Raw genomic sequence first — 21,931 nt, forward strand, 5'->3', positions numbered from 1 at the left:
GAACACGAGCAAGAACTTAATCCGAACTATTTTTAGCCATGTCAGTCATGACACTATATTTTAACTCCCATGAGTAACCAAGGCAGAATTTTTCCTTGCAATACCAACACAATATTCAGCAGACAAGCAATGAGAATGAAGAAAAACGTCGATTGTGAGATGGTTAGTTGATCCAATTCCAAATTCTCCGAATTTGCATCATGAGAATTGTATGGCAGACACTAAGGAGAATTCCTTATGAGATCTGAGAGTGAATTGCTTAGCCATTAAAGCAAGAGGATCTAAACTCAACTAGCCGAAGGGGAGGGGGCAGACAGGAGAAGGAAGGAGAGTGTTGATGGTTTTGTCGAGCGAAGAGTGAGTACCTTTATACTCTGAGGCTGCTCCACAAAGAGTAGACATTATTTCTGATTCTAACCGAGCCAACTACCGAAATTGATGCATCACGGATCAAATAAGTTTACTTGTACACTATCCCTCTGCTGAGAGGAAATGCGCATGACGCAGTTGCAACGTGTACCCAGGGTCTCTATCCCCCTTTGCCTCTGTCCGTGGTATCCTGCGCGGAGTGCACATTGATAATCACGAGAGGATTATTTCATACATAAACGACCAGAAATAGTGCACGTTGCATATTAACTGTTTTCTTAATGCAGAGAGACTTCTACAGGCAACCCCCAATACTCAATAATAATGAATAAAAAAAGGTAATTAGATAGATGATTAAATGAAATTAAAATAAATGACTTATTCAGTTTAAGGAACAAAGAATTACTGTCTGGTCTGTTGGCCGAGCAGCCACCTACGTGAGGTCATTCGTCATGAATACCATGTTCTTTTGTATGTTCTATTTTCTTTGTCGTGGTTTCGATAAATTTGTTTGGATTTTCTTCTTCACATAAACAGGAGCGTCAAGTAGGTTTTTGCTAAGAGGACTGTCTTTTTTTTGTTTGGTTTTCTCTTGTATAAAAGCGAGGAAAGTGGTAGTGCGCAGCTCCTTCATGAACGTCAAATGGATGATCATTCATTTTACGATTCGTGAGTAATTCATTCCGTTCGTGAGGTTGAGGAACGTAGAGGGCAAAGGGTAGATGATACCTGGTATAAGTTGTTTTATCTGCCGCAAGCGGATACTGAGCAAGTGACAAGTGGAAACATGACAAAGGCAATTGTCGACGAGGCTTTACTAACGACGTTGTAATCTGGGGCGGAGGGCTTGGGAGACAACGATATACTCTGCGGTTTTTTGAAAGCCGGATCAGTGAACTGTTTGCGCCTTTTACAAACGGACATTAGAATCCAGTTTCAACTTTTTTTTGTTTTCATCTTGAGGAGGAGGAGGTTGAAAGAAAATTCATTTTGAGGAGGATTGTATCAGTTAGCCCCTGGTTTTTCTCCCACGATCTGAGGAATCTGGGGCCGAAAAAAACGCAGATTAATCCTCTGGACGTGGGGGAAAGGGTCGCGTAAGACTTACCCTGTCTCTCACCAATCTCTTCCCTCCCCCAGCTGCTGTCTCAGTGTTAGCAGGTCACCTGACCAGATTTGATCGGATCCAATTTTATAACGTAACTGAGATACTACGAGCGCCATGATTGGTCAAAACCTATCGTCTATTACAACGGTCAACCCGTACTTATCAGAGCAATAGACCGCACTTTCTATCGGTTTAGCGGCCTAATAACCCACTTGGGATGTCGGGAGAAAACTCGAAAAGTTTGTTATGTGTTCTCCTAACATCCCGCGCAAGTTATTACGCCGGTAAACCGATAGAAAGGGCGGTCTATTGGCTTTATACAACCAAGGTGGTCCAACAACCGGTAATTTTAATACTAAATCAGTTTGCTGTTTTTCTTCTTTTGCGGGGGCCATAATTTTCTGATAGGTCCGATAGGTCCAATACGACTGGGTCAAAAGATTTCCAAATCAAAATAGCAAACCACGAAAACTGGATTGTCAGTAAAGTGAGGTCGCTCTGTTTGATTCGTTTGTGATATTTATGTCGTGAAAAGTCGTTAGTAGAGAGCTGGCAAGGGTTGACATCTGTTGACACGAACACAAACGAGTGACGAAAAAGTAGTGATGTCAGTGATTACATTACTGAACATCATCGACTTACGTACCACACTCTTGACTTAGACTTTGCCCGAAATTTAACTTGCAATCCACTCTAAACGAATGACTTTGGAAAGCTGATTTCGTAACCACTAAGAACAGATTTTATATTAAGTACGCTGCTGGACAGCAGGCTTAAGTGAGCGCTAAGTACAAAATATGTCTCTTCATTAAATTATTAATTTTGCTATTCTTATTTTTGGGTTGCTTGATGACAGTGGGGAAGAGTCTGAATGGGGGGTGGGGGGAGATCCTTATTCCTTAAATCAGTAGTCAGTTAAAATTTCTTTATATTGTCAGTAGTTGGTTAAAATTTTCGATCTGTGTTGGTTAATCTCAGTCAATGATTAAAAATTCAGGTTAGTTATTCACATTTGTCAAGTAATACATAGGAGCAACCTCGAGTACCGGACGCTGTTCTGGAATTGAGCCCGCACGCCTACTCGGCCATAAAATACATTTGATGACAAGAAATTCTAGAATTTAACCGAATATTAAATCTAAAGTAGCTACCTCCTAAGCTAGAATGTTCTTCCTTCTGATTGAAAATGTCGATAATGTCGGACCATGAAGGTAGTCGGTTAGTGTTTACTTGCTTACTCAGTGTTTACTTGTAGCTAGTCGGTTAACTCATTCAGACCCTCTTGAGAATTTAACGAGGGCGACACCTGGGATAACGTCAATTAAAAAACAAAGTTCCATTCCCCTGGAGATTTTGGTGAAAAGCTCGTTGCCTATTACTGTCTCCGTCTAACAGCGCCATAGTTCCCCTTTAGGCTGATATGTGTAGACAAGTCAAGTTTAAACAAAAAACGCGAGGAATTTGGAGTCAGGCTTCCGTTTTCAGCGTTACCAAATTTCCACCGTGGCTGCTAGGCAGAAGAAGTTTGGAAATGACTTATGTTTAAATTGGACGTGCAGAACTATTGTTCTACTAATTAAACGTTTTGTTTTGCCGCGTTCTTGTTTCCGTGGCCGTGTGTAATGCCTACCAGACGTTATGATTTCCAAGCCATAAGCAAAAAAACCAAAAAAAGGACATTGGACCTCTGGAAAAAGGCAAAGAACACAAACAAGAAGAGAACCTAAACAAAAAGAAAAGCAAAACATCATGGAATACTAGCGTTATTATGATGTATTCTAAAATAAAAAATATCCAAATATGACTCTCAACGTATTATTTGATTTTAGAAGCCTTAAAAAACAGATACGTCATGAACAATACACGAGAATTAGTATGAAAAAAGAAAAAAAGACTCAAAAACCTCTTCTTACACTTTAACTCTGGGAAAAAGCATCAAATTACAAACCCGATAGTATTTTATAGTACAACTATAGCCTCTACAGCCGCCCTGATGGGCTTTGTACAAACACAATGGTTGTTTAAAGAAAAAAATTCTCTAATGTCACGCGAAAGGTCATCAACTCTAAGATTCCAATGTTATTCTAAACATCTTTTTTTATAGCCCATAGAAGTTATAGCCATAAATTTTCCATGTCATCACAGCTATCGAGTGGGTACCTAGGCTTGTCGTGACCAGTTATTAAACAGAACATTGGCAAGATTTGGCTTTCATTCTAGAGACCAAATGTGTTGAAGTTGTTCCGTTTTCAAGTACGACAAGTAATGTCTCGCTTTCCATAAAAAGTGGCCTACAGCACTGTAAATCTTGCACCCTACGGCCATAGAGGCGTTTCAGCATGTTCAATCGAGCGGCGGGTGACGGCCTGTACAGACCGGAAGACTTACAGCTACCAGCGCAGAAGTTAACAGTTGCAGTTTTGGGAAGGTGCACGAAATGCAAGCCGATTGCGGAGAAATTAACTCTCCACTCGTGTAAGCAGCATGTTAACGGGGCGGTGGTGGAGCAATTTGTTAACACTCTATCTCTTTTCTTTCGGTTTAAGGACTGCTTCTCTTCCGCTTCGACTGCAAGAAATGGCTGAAGTGTCTGCCCAGTAGCGTTGTCGCTAACATTCCCAATCACCAGAGATGGCGTTCCTTTCATTTCAACATCCAAGCCGAGATCATGGTCTACATGAAGAGAGAACCATTCTTTCACTGTACCGGTCACTGTTACTTTATGCCAGCCAGCAGCCGCCTTCAAACGTTCGGAGTGGAAAAGCTGTCTTGTCATGCTATAACCATTTTCTGTAGCCGATATGTATTTCTTGTAAAGGTGCAAATCGCTGTTGCTGTGGTTCGGTTTCTTGTCAATCGTTGTAGAGAGTGATTCTACCAGGTGAATCCATAGAGTTGCAGATCTAATCATCAGATTTGAATTTCTGGATCTCGAATTGAAGATGTAATTCATTCTACCTCCATTAGGTTGTGAAGTAACTGAAATATATATTTAAGCAAAAATTATCAGCAAAATCTAAGGTATCTTCATATTTCATAACATTTTGCAGCATGTCAGTCTCATTACGTAAGTTCAATTGCAATATATTTCCTTGTGCCCACTTCATTGCTAAGCTTTACTAATCAAAGCTATTGACCACTTACTACAAACAGACATCTTAAATTGACTCGCGACGATGGTGTCCTCTGAAAATCATTTGATTGCCTCAGATGTACGCAATAGACCCGTCACAGATGAACAAGAACTGTCTCTGTTTGACCTCTTCTGCCTTTTTGTTAAATCCTAAAATAGTTTTAAAATTCTACATCATGCACAGTCTTATTATTGTCGTTCTAAAACAAAACGTACCTTGCTTAGCAAATAAGAACAGATCTTCCTTCCCAGTCTTCAGGTTGTTCGAATCAGTATGTTTTGCAGCAAAGTCTTTCAGTTCCGACTCGAGGTAATCTTTGAAAAACTTCGGAAACTTGGGCGTTTGTTCTTTAGAGATGTTTGGGACTGAAGACAATCCAAGCTCTTTCAGCAGTTTTTCCTTGAACATTTGCACGTGAATCTGTTCCAGATCAGAGAGGTATTGTTCGTAAGATTGACCCGACAGTGCTTCGTGGTAGGAAAGGAAAGTAAGAAGTAAACACATCATCAACAGCTTCATTTTAACGCCGTCTGCTGGAATTGTTCAGAGCAATTTCGACCGATTGCACGCCGGTGCTGGGTTACTCCACAAAACGAACCGATTGCCAACATTGGTCTTATATCTAGCAAGTAGAGGCCAAATCAGCTGAAATTTGTGATGATTAAAATTGTCATAATAACAATAAGTAAAATGAACTGATGACATACCAGTAACAATCTTATTGTCTAATGTGGGCAACCTCTGCATGCACCTATCAACCCTCTATCTGAGGCATCACCGAAAGAAAAAAAACCTTGAGCACTGCATGGAATGCTCTAATTTTTGTCGATTAGACAGTTTCCCATAGCAAAGAAGGGAAGATTGTAGATTCTGTTCCAAAAATGAAAAATCCTATGGAAGTGTTTTTACAAAAGATAATAGCTCTCCCGTTGGGTCGATTTATTTTTGTCAAGAAATCACATTTCTAGGCGTGTCTAACGACTAAGTTTCTTATCCCAAGTCGGCGAAAATTATTTGTCCATAAAGCGACGGCACGAGTGCCGCAGATATGACCTCTGGGTTATCAACACTTTAAATTGTCGGTAAGACAGAATTCGAGGATTTGACGGAATTCGCGCTATTTGTTTATTTACGACGCATTTTATTGCATTTGGAGCAAAATATGTTTAAAGTTTAAGTTTATCAACGGATAAATGAAAGTTTCAATGATCGTCTGAAAGGAAATGTTCACATATCTTAAGTTTTTACTTGGGTGCAATGTGATTTTTTTGGTAGTCACTGACGTCAGTATTATAGAAAAAAAAAAGCCCATAATTGTTCCATATGTGTAAACTTTCCAACCGATTTCCTTCAATTTTGAATCATGAAAGTGTATAATAATGATGATCAGTGTGACTTTCTGATGTTCAGTTGAATAGTGATGGCTTGTGAGTTTCTTCTCATCTCTGTTTTAAAGACCTTGAATCCATTTGTGATCATCAGTTCAGTAATGAAGTGTTAAGCCGTGAAATCAGAGCACAGGGGGCCTCTACGACCTTATTTATTTTGGTTCTGAAAAGCAAAGCGCATAATGTCAAGGTGAAGGATAAAGAATTACAATGTGGTTATTTAGCTTGAATAAAACTTTCTTATACTTCGCCTTACTATTAAAGTTATAAATTCGGAGTTTTCAATGAACAGTTTTAAGCTTTAAAAAAAATATATCTTTTTCTTCTCGGCGGTCATTTCAGACAACATCAGGATTCCTTCTGTCAAAAGAGATCTTTCCTAAGTGACAACTGAAATTAAGGAAAGCCTCTTAGGAAGTCAAAGATTAAAATTTCATTCATCTGAAGCATGGATGGGTCTCAATTGTGTATTAATTAATCTTCAAGAAAACGCGGCGGGATGTCGTTTGAGTGGATCGAAGCGGCGCAGATAAACACAGGATATCGATCTTTAGCTCTTGATGATACTTGATTGATCTTATTCAGCCAGATGTGAAGTTTGAACTCGGCCCTATCGAAGGAGTGTACGTGCATACCACAGAAAGGAGTGGCGCTTGGTAACTCTCTCGTCTTGAGAACTTTTTTATTCAATCTTGTCATCTTGCAAGCCTTTGCAGAGAGTCTAGTCTCACATTTCTTTCAAAGTGGAAATGCAGCTTAGGAACCTTGGAAGTATAGATAGTGCTAAGCGAAATAAAACCATGCGTGGGAATATGGCAATGTGACAGCTGCTATCGCTGATTGCTCGCAAAATAAGTGAATTACAGAGTATGGCACCTCTAACATACTAAGTTTTCTTGTCATTAATCGTACCCTATAATAATCCGAGTATAGCAACCCTAATAATATTGAGATATAAAGCTTACTTCTTACTCTTTGTTTCGTTCGTGCCTTCAATTCTATAACACGAGTGTAAGCTGCCAGCTATGTCAAAACTTGATCATCTATCTGTATCATATGAATACCCATTTTTTTCGAATTATCTTTTTTTTCTCCATTTTCTGGAAAGAAATTAATCACTGCTGGAATTTTCCTGTCTGTAATTGATCTAATCCAAGATGATTGATTGTTTAAATTTATTAGCCACTGAGAATTATCCCCAGGGTGAGAGGAACTTTAATGAGCTTTACACATTACAAGAATACATTTGTTGAAACAAATCGCACGTTTACATTCATCCTCCAGGCACTTTGATTATTTTAAGTCAATCTCTGAATGAACTCTCATATGGTGTGTGTGATTTATCTACGGCTGATCTACCGACATTAACAGGATCATTGGAATTAATTGGTGCTTAGTAATAATCATATTACGATGTCAGATATTCCTAATATGGCCATCTGAATAGCTTTTCATTAGTATCATATGTGCGATCAGTCAACAGCTATAATCGATGTAAGATTCAGCCAAGACTCCACGCATACTCCCGCATCCAAACGGAATAATGATGATCAAAAGAAATGACAAAACGTTTTTATAATTTTCCTCTGAGAGGAAATTTATTAGCCCTCCCCTCCCCTCCCCCTTGGTGATATTCAACTGCTTCAACTAAACCTGGAGACAAAAACTTACTAGAGCTGAAAGGAAGACTGATGTTTCAAATGGAGATCTAAACTGACCTAGTCTGTTAGATTTCCAGCCAACGATTGTATCAACCCAGTAATACGCACAGCAATAAGCATTTGGGCATATAAGCAAAGCAACGAACGTTAAAAACCCACTGATTTTTAGAAGAGAGATTACACTGATCAAAAAGTGAATATGTTCAGCCTCTCAAAGGCGCTTTCTCACGACAGAGTAATATCAAGAAGTGTTTTAGAGCTATTACTCATGATCTGATGCAGACTTTTCGATGAAAAAGAAAAATACAACAACATCGTTATCAACTACAATAAAATCAGTCACCGTTAACTTTACTCTGACAAGTATTAAGGTAACATCCCTTAGCTATCACATAGCCGGCTATCATATGCAGTAAAAATTAATTTTCCGATGGAATTAACTTTTGCCAAACGTTCCTGGAAAAGCTTAACCCCTGTCAAGTCGCTAAATGAACCCTTTGCCTAAAATCATTTACCTCCAGATTAGAAAAAAACGTGGCGAAGGACTAATCTAGGCGGTACTGGGACAACAGAAAGTTATGCGTAAAGATGGTAGTGCGGAGGTACTAAAGGACTGCTAAGGAACACATCCATCCATTAGACAAGAAGCGGAAACCAGAGCGAGTCTAGAAAATTCCTGTAGCTGGATCCGAGTGTTAATTTACATGAGCTAATCTCTGTCTGAGTGGGGCTGTGGGCCACTTCCTGCACGCAATGTTCTTTAACAACAAAACATTGGCAAAACTTCCGCAATTGCTTCATTCCCAAACGCGAATTCATTCGTTCAAAGCCTATTTGATTAATCTAGAAACGAAATTTTCTCACATGTATATAATACTATCAACGCCCTAAAATTAACTGAATCCTAACTGATAATGAGTAAATTCTATTAAGTTTTTGCTATTTATAGTTAACAGATTTAAGACTACGCCTAGGGCATAAGTGGGTTGCATTAGCACTTGGCAACCATTCAATGAAATAACAGCACATTCTAACATGTTTGCTGGCACCACATCCACAGATGTGAGGGTTAGGCGAAAATAAGGAAAGCTCTTTAAGTTCTACCACTATTGCAAGTGAGTGATGAAAATTATATCTAAGGTCATAAACTCGTTCAGAGAGAGAGAGAGAGAGAGAGAGAGAGAGAGAGAGAGAGAGAGAGAGAGAGAGAGAGAGAGAGAGAGAGAGAGAGAGAGAGAGAGAGAGAGAGAGAGTATGGTTGAGGAGGGGGGAGGGGAATGGATAAGATTGTGACCGTTTTTTCAATAATCCTTCTCTCCTGGACAATATGAGCCTGATCAGTGTAAACAATCCAAGAGAAAGCAGAAAAGCTGTCTTAACATAGACAAATGTTAAAGCTCTTGTGATCCATTGGGACAGATTTTAAACTCGTGATTTATAATTGTTATAACTATGTCTTATTCACCTAAAGACTGTTGAGTGATAATACGAATAACAATATATGCGCGATGCATACGGCACTATGTTCAGCTTAAGACAAAACCCAACCATCAATAATGCCGGCCATATGACACAGCTTGTTATGTCCGCATGTGTACCTTGTCTTTTCATTCTTTTTCTTCAAACTGCATGCAACATATCTTTCATAATGTTGTGCTCTTCTTATGGTAAGTGGACTGAAAGGCTTAAAGTGACTCGAGTAATACCCTGTTGAACGGATCTCACGAACGCACGTGGTGAGTATCAAATGGCACATACGATACCTGTGAGCTGAGGTTGGAGTTTTTATAAGGAAGTTGTTCAGTCAGAGATCACAAATGACGTCAATGTGCTAAGAACAAGAAAGTGGCACACATCTATTACAGAAAGATTCATGGCAACTTATTTTATGATTAAGACGCAAAAAGTTGTAAATGGCGACGTCATCTACGCGTCTTTCCTCCAATAGATTATAAGACATAACCAATCAAAATTATATTGCCTCTTTTTGACTTTAAACCAGAGCAGGGCAACCTTATCAAGGCAAAAAGCAGGATATCCTAGGTTTGCTTTGGGAGCCAGAAAAAGTACTTACAGAAAATGAAAACAGGTGAGTTGTGTCGTCGGCGAGATACTGCCGGGAGAGTTGTTTTATCACGTCTAACCAGCTTAATTTCGAATAAAATGCTTACATTCATCATGGAGGAAATGAATCTCTCTCTCTAAGAGTAGAGCAAATACAGATTTTCTTCCTAGAAGCCTTTCCTTGAAAAATCCTATAGGGGATTTCTGATCAAGTATCACACGGATGACTTGTGAACAAACAAGCGAAAAAAACAATTTTCAGATTACAGTATTTACACTTTTCCCCATACATCAAGTCAGAATATAACAGAGTGAACGGGAAAACGAATAACTGAAACTTGTGTTTGTAGGAAACTAATCTTCTATCGTCCTGGCTTAGGGAGTATCCGCTTAGGATAAATATAATGAATGTGTAAAATAGTATTAAATAAAGAGGAGGAAAATGTTGTCAGCGGTTTCCCTTCCTTTTATTCCTACCATTATCACACTAAAAGAACAGCCGTCTGGGAGGAGTCCCTAACCCCCTTCTTGGTTTGGCAAACGGGAAAATAATTGTATCTGTTTGACTTTGTAAAGATTTCCGATTGGCAAACATTTTTTACACAGACGGAGGAAACCAAAGTGATTCTGCTCATTTGACGGCAGCAGTGCTCTAACTAACATTATTTGTTACGTTACTCGCATTTTCTAACAATTGTGAGACAAGGTTACAACAACCGATACACGATGCCCGCAATCGGCTGCTTTCCTTGAATATTGCCACTATCTCATGAACTATTGCTTTAAATTTTACAGAATTAGAACAGAACTTGACCAACGGAAACCAGTACAGCAATTTAAGTGGTTACATCATATTATACTACCAAGCTATCAAGTAACCAAGTCATCATTTCAAAGATATTTTTGACGCCCAACACTTAAAAGACCTTTACAAGTGGAAAAAATTTTCAGGTTTACTCACATAAACAAGATAGTTTTCCTCAGTGTAACAGGAACTTAAAAGTCAGGGAAACGAAAGCGTTGTCTTGAACTTGATGTGAAATACATGTACATCTTAGAAGCTCACTAATAAATAATGTGCTGCTGAATATATACAACTATCAATTTTAAAACCAGCATCGGTACTGTGCTAGCACTCAGTGGGAAAGCATAGGCACAGCGTGGCACAAGTATTGGACCAGCATTGGTGCTGTATCATGTACTTCATTCATTTATTTCCGCTATATTTTACCCAAACCAAGCGTTTCTTTTTGTTTTTGTCAAGAAAGGGTCTTGAGACAATTCTTCATATTTCAATTCTGCGTTCATATCAGCCCGCTCTCTTCCTCCAGGCTGTCTGTATTGCTGTTGTCTGTTTCCTTATCCTCTGCTTTCTGTTGGTGAAGCCACATGTTCGCATACACACCGCCTTCTGATACCAACTCCTCGTGTCTGTCATTAATAAAAGAAGAAAGAAGAAAAAACACCATCAACGTAAGTTCTATCGCACATATAACAACCAAAAAAAAAGAGAAAAAACAAACAAGAAAAATGCCGGCCTTTACCTTCCTCTTTCGATAATCTCGCCCTCGCGCACAACAAGAATCTGATCTGCGTTTACAATCGTGGATAATCTAAAGGAGATAAAAGCTGTCAAATTATTTTCCACAAAGGGGGTAAGTTTCTAAACAAAATGTGGTGCTGCGTCGGGTGGGAGATTATAACAGGGTAATTTAGTATTATCAACTGAGTTGATAACGTAAATTGGTCACCGTAAAGAGTTTTAAAGCTGACGTTCCAAGCTTATCGTAACCAGAAATAGGTGAACTTGGCAAGAACTATGGAGAGAAAATTGACAAGAACAAGACATACACAGAATGTTTTCACTTTGCTTACCTGTGGGCAACTACAATTGTAGTTCTGTTGACGCACATTCTGTTAAGTGAGGCCTGAATGTTACGTTCAGTCTGAGTGTCTAACGCTGAGGTTGCCTGGAATAAAATAAAACAAACCATAAGTGAGCGATTGTTTGTTTGTTTGTTTTTTGTTATAAAGAGAAGAAAATCACCTAAAGCCGCAGTGAGGGTAAATACCTCATCTAGGAGAACAAGCGGCGGGTTCTTCAGCAGTGTTCTGGCTATTGCAACACGCTGTTTTTCTCCTCCGCTTAGTTTAAGCCCGCGCTCACCAACGACTGTCTGATAACCTGACGAAAAGGATTGTTATTAGGTATTGTAATACATGCAATAGTAACAGTGTTACAATTTATTTATGTAGTTGTTCAACACCTACCATTGGGGAAAGTTAAAATCCTATCATGAATGTCCGCTGCTGCCGCGGCTTCCTCTACCTCCGTTTCAGAGGCGGTTATTCTGCCATATTGAATGTTGAACCTGACAGAAAACACATGGAAAAGTATCTCTCGGGAACTCACTATCCAAGCTACAAGTTGAGAAAACACAGTTCTTTTGAAATCACAGTTCACTGGAGCAAGAAATGCTGGTATGAGCGAAAAAAGAGAGACAAACATCTAGGGGGCAAAACTTTTCCTTGATAGGGCCTCTGGTGTGGTGGTTTCAAAAGTGTTATTCTCATGGTTATTGATAAGTTTCCACAAACACCTCCCTCATATGATCCCACCTTCCCAACTTGTCCTTCCCATAACGTTATCCCGCACTACCTTATGTTGTTGTTAAATAGGACTGTGTCCTGAGGAACCACTCCTATGGCATTACGGAGAGACTTCTGAGTGACCTGGAGAGAACGCAGAAAATGACAGAGGTGTTTTTCATTTAGTATAAATGAATAGACTACTTAAGGTCTCCTGCTGTTTGTCTTACGCCGTTCAACTTCAGATAGACTTCAACAAATCCCCTTACGCATCCCTGAAAAATCGTTTGCGCGGGCCGATTACTTTGGATTCGCGCAACGGATTAAGCTGCCAAAGACGGATGTATGTAGAATTCCACAATAGAAGACTCTTTCAGTTTCTCCCCAGCCGTTAGGAAATATAAAGCTATGATTGACACAATTGGATGTGCACTCGTCACTGTGAAGGTTTGTACGTTGTTTCATTCTCATTTCAATAAATTCTTTTTATGACAAACGAGTCCTTGTTTTGAACTTTCAAGAGAACAGAGGACTCTTAATAAAAAATTACCATCATCCCTCCTCCTCCTCCCCCCCCCCCCCCCCCCCGGAGCAGCGGTTTCTTAATTTATCCGCCTTAGAAGCGGGAAGCTTATAAAGGTTGGGCTGGCAGGGTTACGTAGGCCACACTGTAAGTTAATGTAAGAAATAACATAAGAGACCTCTGCGATATTTTGTCCATCAATAGAGATCGTTCCCGAGTCCAGATCATAGAAGCGATAGAGAAGTCGTATAATGGTACTTTTACCACTCCCAGATGGACCAACAAGTGCTAACGTCTGACCAGGATACACTGTGAAAGTCACATCCTTCAGAATTTGTTTTCTGTGATTTAAAAAGAACTTAAGTCACCACTTTGCAGAGCATTTCTGTCTCAAGCATGTTGACAAGCACAAGTGGGGGGTGGGGAGGGGGAAGAGGGGGAAGGGGGATGGGTGGGGAAATTACTTTTCTAAACTGATCGGTAACGCAGCTCTGGATTCCACCAGGGGACCAAAGATCTCCACGGACAAATGTTATTCAAACTACTTTCTTGTCGTACCCTGTACTCGTATCACAAAAGACAAATCGAGAAGGAAAAATAAGTATCAGTTACAAAACGTTTCAGAGTCACATACACACTGCAGGACTGTGGAAAAGTGACATAATTAATCAAGTAAAAATCTACTTCAACTTTCACATGTGGCTCCTTATTCCTCTTACTCATCATTTGCAGTATATTTTCTCAAAGCACACTTACTGTGGATTGTAGGAAAAGTTGACTTGTCGAAACTCTATCAGACCACTAGGTACTTGTAGATCTGGGGCATGGGGTACATCTAGTACCTGTCAAAACAAATATCATAAAGGTCACCTTTATTGCTTGTTATTTATAGACGCAGATGCAGAAATTTGACAACTTTCCCCACGAGAAACGTGATGCACGAGCATCAGAAATGTGGCCGCCTTTCTTTAGTTAGAAGTGATTAGTAGGATCGCCCTGTCGAATGGAACGGATCCAAACTAAACGAAATTTCAAAATAACAATTGGTGAAGGCACCATTCATGGTATGTTACCTGTCTTTTCTGTTGAAAGAGATCAAACATGTTTTCCATGTCAATAAATGACTGCTGAATCATTCTGAAGTTAAAAAGTACAAGCTCTGTTTTAGTTCAGTAACTCAAATGATCAAAGTACATATATGAATAAAAAAGCCTTTATCTGAAAGACATTTCAATGTGTTATAAAAATATATTGCAGCTCCGTTTTAGAATAGTTCTTAATGTTTGCAGTTCTAGCTTCTCTTGAGTGTTAGCATGCTTATTGCATTCCACAAACTTCACTAGTTTGTGTAGTCTCTTCACTCACCTGTAGTAAGTTCCAAAATAATTGAGAGGCACATAGAGCTGAAGTGTGTATGTTACAAATAACACAAAGTCCCCAACCTATAGAGAAATGTGACAATTCTCAGCTGTCTTTTTAAGTAATTTGTACACAAATCTGAGATTAAGCTTGGTAAGCTTAAGATTCAGTTGGTGGAGGCACTGCAATCAAAACTCTACACTAAGTCTTCCTTAAATGTACATAATCTAAAGAACTCTGATGTTCCAATATTCCTCAGTTCAAAGTAACTGTATGTCTTCATGTCTTTCATGTCAAAATTCCACCAGGTATTTTGTGTCTAAAAGCTCTGGAGGGTTTGGTCAGCTGACATACCCCAAGCTGTCCATCAGTCACCAACTTGGCACAGTACAATGTCCCGCCCAAAAGACCACCTGTGATTACAGAGTTTTGTGCTGTGTTCAGAAGAGCAAGGGAGGCGATGGTGTCCCACTCACACTTCTATAAAAAAAATAGTAAAGAAATAAAGTAATAAATCCACACAGAATATGTTTATTGTTATCATATATAGACAACTGATTCTCAGATATGTATCCTTTTGGAATGAAAGAATGACCAGAATAGAAACAAAAACTGAAGACTTGAAAGTCACAATGTGTTTATACCTGATAGTCTTCAATAGCCATGTTCAGTCTCTCTACTTCATAGTCTTCTCCACTGTAATATTTCACCTGGTAAAATGAAAGGGCACACATCATCTTCAGCCTGTGGCCCAAACCACCAGTGCCTATTCTAGCTTCTGTAACATAAATTGATTAAGTCTACTGCTAATTCCCCTGGATGGGATACTAATCCATCACTGTTTGCCACCCAACAGGTTTTCATGACACTTCTAAGGTACCCATTTAAACTCTGAGGTAGAGAGACACACTATTAGAGTAAAGTGTCATGCTCAAGAACAAAACACAATGACCCAGCCATAGCCCAAGCCCACACTCCTCTACCCAAAGTCCAGCCCACTAACCATAAGGCCAATGTATCTCCCAAGTTTTACCTTATGAGTCTCATCAAATGGTACCTTCTCCATACAGTACCAAAGCAATATTGTGCAAAAAAGCAGTGAGATTACCACCTGTCATCAGCCTGTATACGTTATACATTCACCTGACTGTGACCTAACGTGTGAAGTTGCATTAAGCTATGAATTCTTAAGTTTTCATTGCAATGTGCTATTGACAATAACAAACTTCTGTGAGGATGTATTTACAACTCACAGTTTCAAAGTTCAATAAAGAATCAACAGCTTTTGCTTTGGCTGCATTGTCTTTCTCATTCATCTCACGTCGATACTTTGTTCGCCACTCAGTGATAAGAACTGTTATGGCTGAATGGAAAAAAAAGTTTTGTTAATATAATAATTAGTGCATTAAATAAACTGGCATGTGTTAAAATACATTGGATAGAAGAGCAAATTTTACTTCATTGTTTAATTCATTTTTCAGTATCATCTCACCAATGTACAAAGCCATAGTCAAGAAAATCAACAGTCCAAACCAGCCATTGAAAGCAACAATGAAGTAAACAACAGCTACTCCAATATCAGCAAAAGTGGGAAGAATGGTAAACAGGAGGTAACTAGAACATGAAAAAAAAAAAAATAAAAAAAAATGAAGAAAAATAAATCATTACTTTGCAGTAGAACTGGGTAATAACATCTGTATCTTCATATATTCCCTCACTGTTAAGTTCAATTACTGAATTAACATTCACATAGCAAAATTTGCACGTATTAATAAGAATTGAACATAATTCAAGTAAGAAATTAGAAACATTTGATGGACTCTTCAAGAATGACAGTAAAAATCACACTTTAAAAGGTTGTAAATACTGTTGGCTCCTCTGTCGACCATTCTGATAACTTCGCCAGTTTTACGATTCAAATGCCAGTGGAGTGACAGGCTGCAATAATTAAAACATGAGAACCAGTAAATATACTAGAAAACTAAATTTAAAACTTCACCCTGTATTATGTCAAAATCTCTTATGAGACCTATAACACAAAGACTAACAAATAAAGTCATTTGTGACTTTGAATTAATGTTTTTTTTGTATTCTGCTACACCTGCAACTGCGAAACATGTACTATATCTTTCCAACAAAAAGGAACCTTCAGCACAACCAAGTAAAGGAAAATTCAATCACCATAGACATACAGATAAACTCTCCAACAAGAAAATGTATTTTTGCTAAATTTGTACTTAAACAGTGTTTGTAGCAGATTTCTCCTGATTTGGGAGTATGCTAACTATGGTATGTTGAACTTCATAGTCTGACCTATGTAGATGAGCAAAGAGCTGCACTTGTAAAGTCCTGCTGGTAAACTGTTGGATCTTTATCCACAGAAAGGATTTGATGTTATTCAACAAACCAATACCACCAGTACCACCTCCTTGTAAAAACCTTAAAGCTACGTAAATCAAAATCAGGTGCCATGGATCTGTTATCTTTGCTTCCTTTCCAGGTGTGAGACGGTTCACTGAAAATATAACCCAGACAAATGAGACACTGGATACGTCATTAGGAACATAATCAGGATCCTGATTGATAGACCAGGAATTCTGTGTCAAAGTTTTTGGTGAAAACAACCTATCAGCCACATCTCATAACACAGATAGGAAGAAATACAATAAATCTGGCAACTTGACCATATTTTGAGTAGCTATTAAGTTAAATGTTGCTGTTAATAATACTGACAATAATGATACATTCCATGAAGTCCACATACCTATAATTTTGTACATGAATGGAACAAGAACATTTCCAGCTCTTCCAGCGCCAAGAATGAAGAAACACAGGACAACCCTTAACTGTAGCCACCTTGTGAAAAAATTAACCCAGTAAGAAAATTGTTTAAAAATCAAAAACACTCAACTATTACAATCACAAGATCTCAGAAGTAAATGTTCTTGCTGTCTGTGATGAAGTTTATTAAATGTCAGTTCAGATAATTTCTTGTTGTTAAATCAAAACATCACCCAGCTTTGATATTTTCCTTGTTCTCAGCACCTGTCTTCATGATATCATACTGAGATCTTTAAGAAAAATTATTTCATGGTCACTCCCAGGGGTATTAGAGTCAAGCCATGTAGATGAACCTAGTCTGCTACATGTTTAATTAACTTTTGTTTTACCTGTCTGAGGGCCATAAGAAAGGCCACAGCAACTTTGTTTTCTTCCAGATACCTTTAAAAGCTGACTCTCCTCGACGGTCCAATGCCTAAAACAAGAAAAATGGCTCCTTGAGCAAAGTTACCTCCCCAACAAAATTATTATCAACAAACTCATCTGAATGGTTTGTGAGAACATACACAAGAAAATGAGGTAATGTTTAAAATTAATTTTTGTCCTGTGTTAAGGTACACCGATAGTCTCCTTGAAGGAGAATATTTAAAAAAATTGCTGTCATGTTTTTCCATGAAGATACCTATAATCAGGGCTATATCTGTAATAATCTCTTACCTGTTTTGAAATCACAGAATGAAACTAACTACCAATCAAGCACAGTTAATTTTAAACATTCAAAAGGAAAAGTGAGATCACTTGCAAAAACTTGTATTACCGTTGATCCTTCCAGAAACTTTTGCTCTCCCTCAACAGGAACTTCTAGTGGTTTATAAAGACCAGGTCCTTTCAATCCAAGAAGAAAGATGAACAACTTAAGAACATAACGTGATATAAACAAACCAAATTCAGCTTCTTTAATTTTTGTACTTCTTTGAAACCACCAGTGAGGATTGTTCCATGAAATGAAAGACAAATTCTCAACAACAAATGCCAATGACCAAAAAAGCAAGAGACCAAAGGAATGTCTACTGACATGAGCCTTGAAATATCTTGCACTTTGGGAACGAAGAACACTGAAGGTTAACATCCAGGTAAGCAACATTGCAACATCCATGAACATGACATAGCCTTGAATTCTCTGTGGTTCTATGGTTCCTTTGACTATGAGGTCAGCTATAGGCACAAATACAAGACAAATGTGCAAGAACTGTTGTAAAGTGTACAAAAATGATGTACGATTATCTCCATGAACAAATCCTGCAGGGTTTGTTATCGCCTGAATAGAACTACTAGTCATTTCATATTGTTTTTTAACACATCTGTAAGGCTTTCTGCATTTACTAGATTTTCCTGGTGCACTGATAATTTCCTCCACAGAATTCGATTCTAAATCGGGCAATAAAGTTCTCCCATGATTATCAGTCTGTAGCCTTCTCTTCTTGAACAACTCAACCAAACCAAGCAACAATATCAACAGAAGCAGAACAGCTGGTGGAATGGTTCCCATGATGCATCTTGGTAGACCGGTGTCTTTGGACACAAGACTTAGCAAAGTTTCATTGAAATCACAGTAAAGAGAACAAATTGCCATTGTGGCAATAATCAGTCAGTTTCTGTCAACCTGTTGAGACAATATCAGATAATATGGTACGAAGTATTGTTCTGATCCCAATAGCTAAAAAGGTGGATATTTTTCTTTGGTCGATAAACCAACCATGCAGTAATTTGGTAGTGCCTATCTACCAGATTATGAATTAGCCTGTGAATAGCTTTATCCACTCTCTGAGCACTCAGGTATTGAAGAAGTGAGGTGAAATCTCATTTAATTATTGTAAAACTCAAACAACAATGACCTGGTGAATTATGTGCAGAATGATTGTTTTATCCTCAGCAATCACATGGTTGCTGGAGGATCAAAGCACCAAACTATTGTACTTAGATAACCGAATACAATTAAGATTTTTCTTTTCGACTCAGTTTACTGAACAAAGTCATATTTCAGCTAAGTTCCTAGATTCTGAATAATACAATAAATACAATTTAGTTCTGACTTAACGAAAACTTGCTTAAGTCCATTTCAGTTTTTAGACATCTCTTGAAGGAACGATGAACATACAGCGACAAGTCTGTATCATAATGAATTCTACGATTAACTGACTCTTATTTAATTCACGATACATGAGTAGATTTATTTTCTTTTCACAGCAGAATATATATACCCCTGACCTAGAATCCTACTAAACCAAACAAGCTCGCCTCAGTCGAGCCTGTTACATTTGTGCACATAAAAAGTGCACCAGAGAAATCTCATTTTTTAGCTCACAATAACTACGAAGACAACATAATTTACCTGGCCTGAAACTTGTACTTCTTCTAAATCACTGCAAAGTCACAATGAGATCACGATGCATTTTACTATACCATTTTACGGGGAGGTTAATCGCGTCATGATGCGTCGGCTAAAATATATCCCACGGGTGGTGAAGTTTGGAGAGGTCAGCATTAGATTCCATCCACCAAAACCACCTTGGTCGAGAGGGACTGAGATGGAATGATGGAAAAAAATTACGAAGCTACGACAACATGCCGACTTATCCCGATGACCCAAGTGTATTATTTGTTTGGGAAATTGCGTCAAAACTTTTTACTAAAGAAATGGTAAGTATTAATTTATTGTTCGATTGTAGTATTATAAAACATTTTACGCAATTTTATGCAGATATTTCACGTATTTAAAAGGTGCTTAGATGTTGCGTAGTTTTGGTGGATGTCATTAGGGAACATCCACCAAAACTTTGACCAAAACCATCAACAATATATTTTTTAAATTTTATCTACAGCCATTGTTAGATGTTCAGGGAGACAAAATATTTATACCACTAATTAGCAGTTAGTGCTCTGGCTAATTATTTTTTATGGTGCACAATTGCTGACCGACCAAACGTTCATAATGATTATCATAACTCTTAACACATAGAATAAAGTGGTTTTGGTGGATGTTTCTCTCCATCCACCAAAACCACCACAGAAATTTCTGCTACTTCCTTACAGAAGACTGATGTGACCTGCTATTTGGAGTACATAACCACAATCTATTTCTTTGTATGTAGAGATATTTTGGAAAGTTCTTGAGTCAGCACCTTTTATTATTGAAACCATAATCATAACATGGTGCATAATATAGAATACAAAAGGTTCTGGTGTGGTAATCATGTAATCTTGAAACAGGAGAGTTTTTAACTGACTTAAACTGATTTAAACAAACATTTGCAACAAAATTCCAGGTCCAGAAATTTCTTCCACTATTTCCGCCAAAATCATAACCTTTAAGTACAACAAATCAGCACATTAGTAATTGTTATCAGGGGTCTGAAAATCCTATAAATCTTTCACATTTATTTCAAGTAACCTTTAATTTCACATGGATGAATAAGTATACACTCAACATGCAGAATGTCTTACAGTTTACAAACTATTTCCCTTTTTATGGATAGACAGTGAAAGGCCTTTGCCACATTGGTGAATCAAACCATTGTATACCATGCATTTTGTGATAATTGTTTGTTTTTGCTCACAATACCCAGAAAAATGGAGGGGATAAATTTAAATAGCAAATTCTATGGTTAAAATTAAATAACAGTGGAAGATCAAATTAACTTTGTACTGTTTAAAATTCAGTTTTGGTTTCTTGCTTATTCCAGCCTCTTGATATTCAAAAGCATTCCTTGTCATTTTTGTGTTCTTCTGTGTACATAACTTGAAAAATAAACACAGAGAAAGGAAACCACAAAGGATTAAACTTGAAGCTAAAGCAAAGTTTAAGTTGAGCCATAGCTGATCCAAATACTGAGCACTTTGTATTGTAACCCATTTAGCAGTAAAGTTTATCTATATGTCTGCCAGCTTGTCACAAGTCTTACCCCTCTCCTTCAAAAGTCTCTATAAATAAATTTTTCTTTGTGGTCCCTAATTGATGATTAGTATATTACAGCTCCTCAATTTTCCTCTCTCAAGTCAAGGTTACTCTAAATTTAACAAAGTAATGGACTTGATAAAACTCAAACTATAACTCAGCTGGCTGCTACTTGCAACCTTAATTTCTAGATATCAGTATACAATAATCAATATGTTATAAATAAGAACCCTAATGCTTAATTTTGCAGTGATCACCTTCCTCCTTTTCATTTGCAGACCAGACTGGAACCTCTATAGGTGTGTTTGCTTGTTTTGAGTGGGGATGGAAGAAAAGGAGTCATGCCGCATATCTGATTTATTAAATCGCATTTGTTCTGTTTATACATGAGTAGAACTACCTTGTTCTCTGAAAAAAATAAAATTTCTCGCATTTTTATCTGTGCTTCGCAGTCAAACTTCCTTGTGTGTTGGACAAGAAATCTTATTTTCTTGAAAACAAGATCTTTGTTTCCAGCCTTCTGTAATAGGTAAATATAACGGTGTAAGATGAGTGACAGTGTATTTCTCAAGTTATTTTTTGGAATGTGACAAAACGGAAGTGTCATAGTGTGATAAGGAGCAAACATATGATTGCTTGATAGAATGCAAAAAATGCAGAATTCCATATATTTTCTCCTTTGTCAGCAGCATATGTTAGTGAAAAGTTCTTACAATTTTTAACTTCTAAACCATCTTCAATTTAGCCAAGATTGAACTGTTATCACGTTTGTCATAAAAGTATTCTGAGATCAATGTCATATGACTCATTCATGTATTTGACCTTTCAAATTAGCAAGCCATAGTTGACAGAAACACAAAGGTTGAGGATAAAAAGAAATTATTATATACAGTACTTCTTCTGTATCTTTTCGTTTCCTTTTCTCTCCAGCTGTTCAATCTATGCCGTGCTGGCAATTGAACACTTTCCTTCCCAAAATTAGGAAAGGCACACCAGTAAA

At 37.9% G+C, this 21,931-nt stretch overlaps 2 protein-coding genes and 1 long non-coding RNA gene across 3 annotated transcripts; 1 reads left to right on the forward strand and 2 right to left on the reverse strand.

Moving 5' to 3' along the window:
• Positions 1 to 3,232: 3,232 nt before the first annotated feature.
• On the reverse strand, positions 3,233 to 5,569 carry LOC113670204 (inhibin beta chain). Its single transcript, XM_027186302.2, has 3 exons — positions 5,319 to 5,569; positions 4,827 to 5,233; positions 3,233 to 4,456 (listed from the first exon to the last, which is right to left on the reverse strand). The coding sequence occupies exons 2-3, from the start codon at positions 5,128 to 5,130 to the stop codon at positions 3,660 to 3,662; spliced, it is 1,101 nt and encodes a 366-aa protein (XP_027042103.2). The 5' UTR covers positions 5,131 to 5,233; positions 5,319 to 5,569; the 3' UTR covers positions 3,233 to 3,659.
• Positions 5,570 to 10,172: 4,603 nt separating this feature from the next.
• LOC113670216 (ATP-binding cassette sub-family B member 6) lies at positions 10,173 to 19,552 on the reverse strand. The gene is made up of 20 exons (XM_027186317.2): positions 19,369 to 19,552; positions 17,794 to 18,639; positions 17,366 to 17,451; positions 16,960 to 17,051; positions 16,509 to 16,710; positions 16,044 to 16,133; positions 15,688 to 15,809; positions 15,449 to 15,558; positions 14,840 to 14,905; positions 14,550 to 14,675; positions 14,202 to 14,278; positions 13,910 to 13,973; positions 13,593 to 13,678; positions 13,015 to 13,177; positions 12,384 to 12,457; positions 11,996 to 12,096; positions 11,797 to 11,909; positions 11,600 to 11,694; positions 11,269 to 11,337; positions 10,173 to 11,155 (listed from the first exon to the last, which is right to left on the reverse strand). Exons 2-20 carry the CDS (start codon positions 18,607 to 18,609, stop codon positions 11,029 to 11,031), a joined length of 2,679 nt encoding a protein of 892 aa, XP_027042118.2. The 5' UTR covers positions 18,610 to 18,639; positions 19,369 to 19,552; the 3' UTR covers positions 10,173 to 11,028.
• On the forward strand, positions 19,512 to 21,369 carry LOC149039529 (uncharacterized). The gene is made up of 2 exons (XR_016179627.1): positions 19,512 to 19,676; positions 21,210 to 21,369. It is a non-coding gene; the product is annotated as an uncharacterized LOC149039529 (long non-coding RNA).
• The last annotated feature ends 562 nt before the right edge of the window (positions 21,370 to 21,931 follow it).

The sequence above is a fragment of the Pocillopora damicornis genome, chromosome 9, assembly GCF_964200805.1.
Source record: "Pocillopora damicornis chromosome 9, jaPocDami1.2, whole genome shotgun sequence".
Taxonomy (NCBI): Eukaryota; Metazoa; Cnidaria; class Anthozoa; order Scleractinia; family Pocilloporidae; genus Pocillopora; species Pocillopora damicornis.

Bases quoted from the DNA above. Each gene is read 5' to 3' on its own strand.
- LOC113670204 (XM_027186302.2), bottom strand. From the start codon at position 5,130: ATGAAGCTGTTGATGATGTGTTTACTTCTTACTTTCCTTTCCTACCAC. The intron at 4,457-4,826 runs GTACGTTTTGTT...TATATATTTCAG, and splicing joins GTTCTTATTTGCTAAGCAAG to TTACTTCACAACCTAATGGA.
- LOC113670216 (XM_027186317.2), bottom strand. From the start codon at position 18,609: ATGGCAATTTGTTCTCTTTACTGTGATTTCAATGAAACTTTGCTAAGT. The intron at 17,452-17,793 runs GTAATACAAGTT...TTCTTGTTTTAG, and splicing joins AGTTTCTGGAAGGATCAACG to GCATTGGACCGTCGAGGAGA. The intron at 11,338-11,599 runs GTAAGCAAAGTG...TATCTCCTTTAG, and splicing joins ACAATTGTAGTTGCCCACAG to ATTATCCACGATTGTAAACG.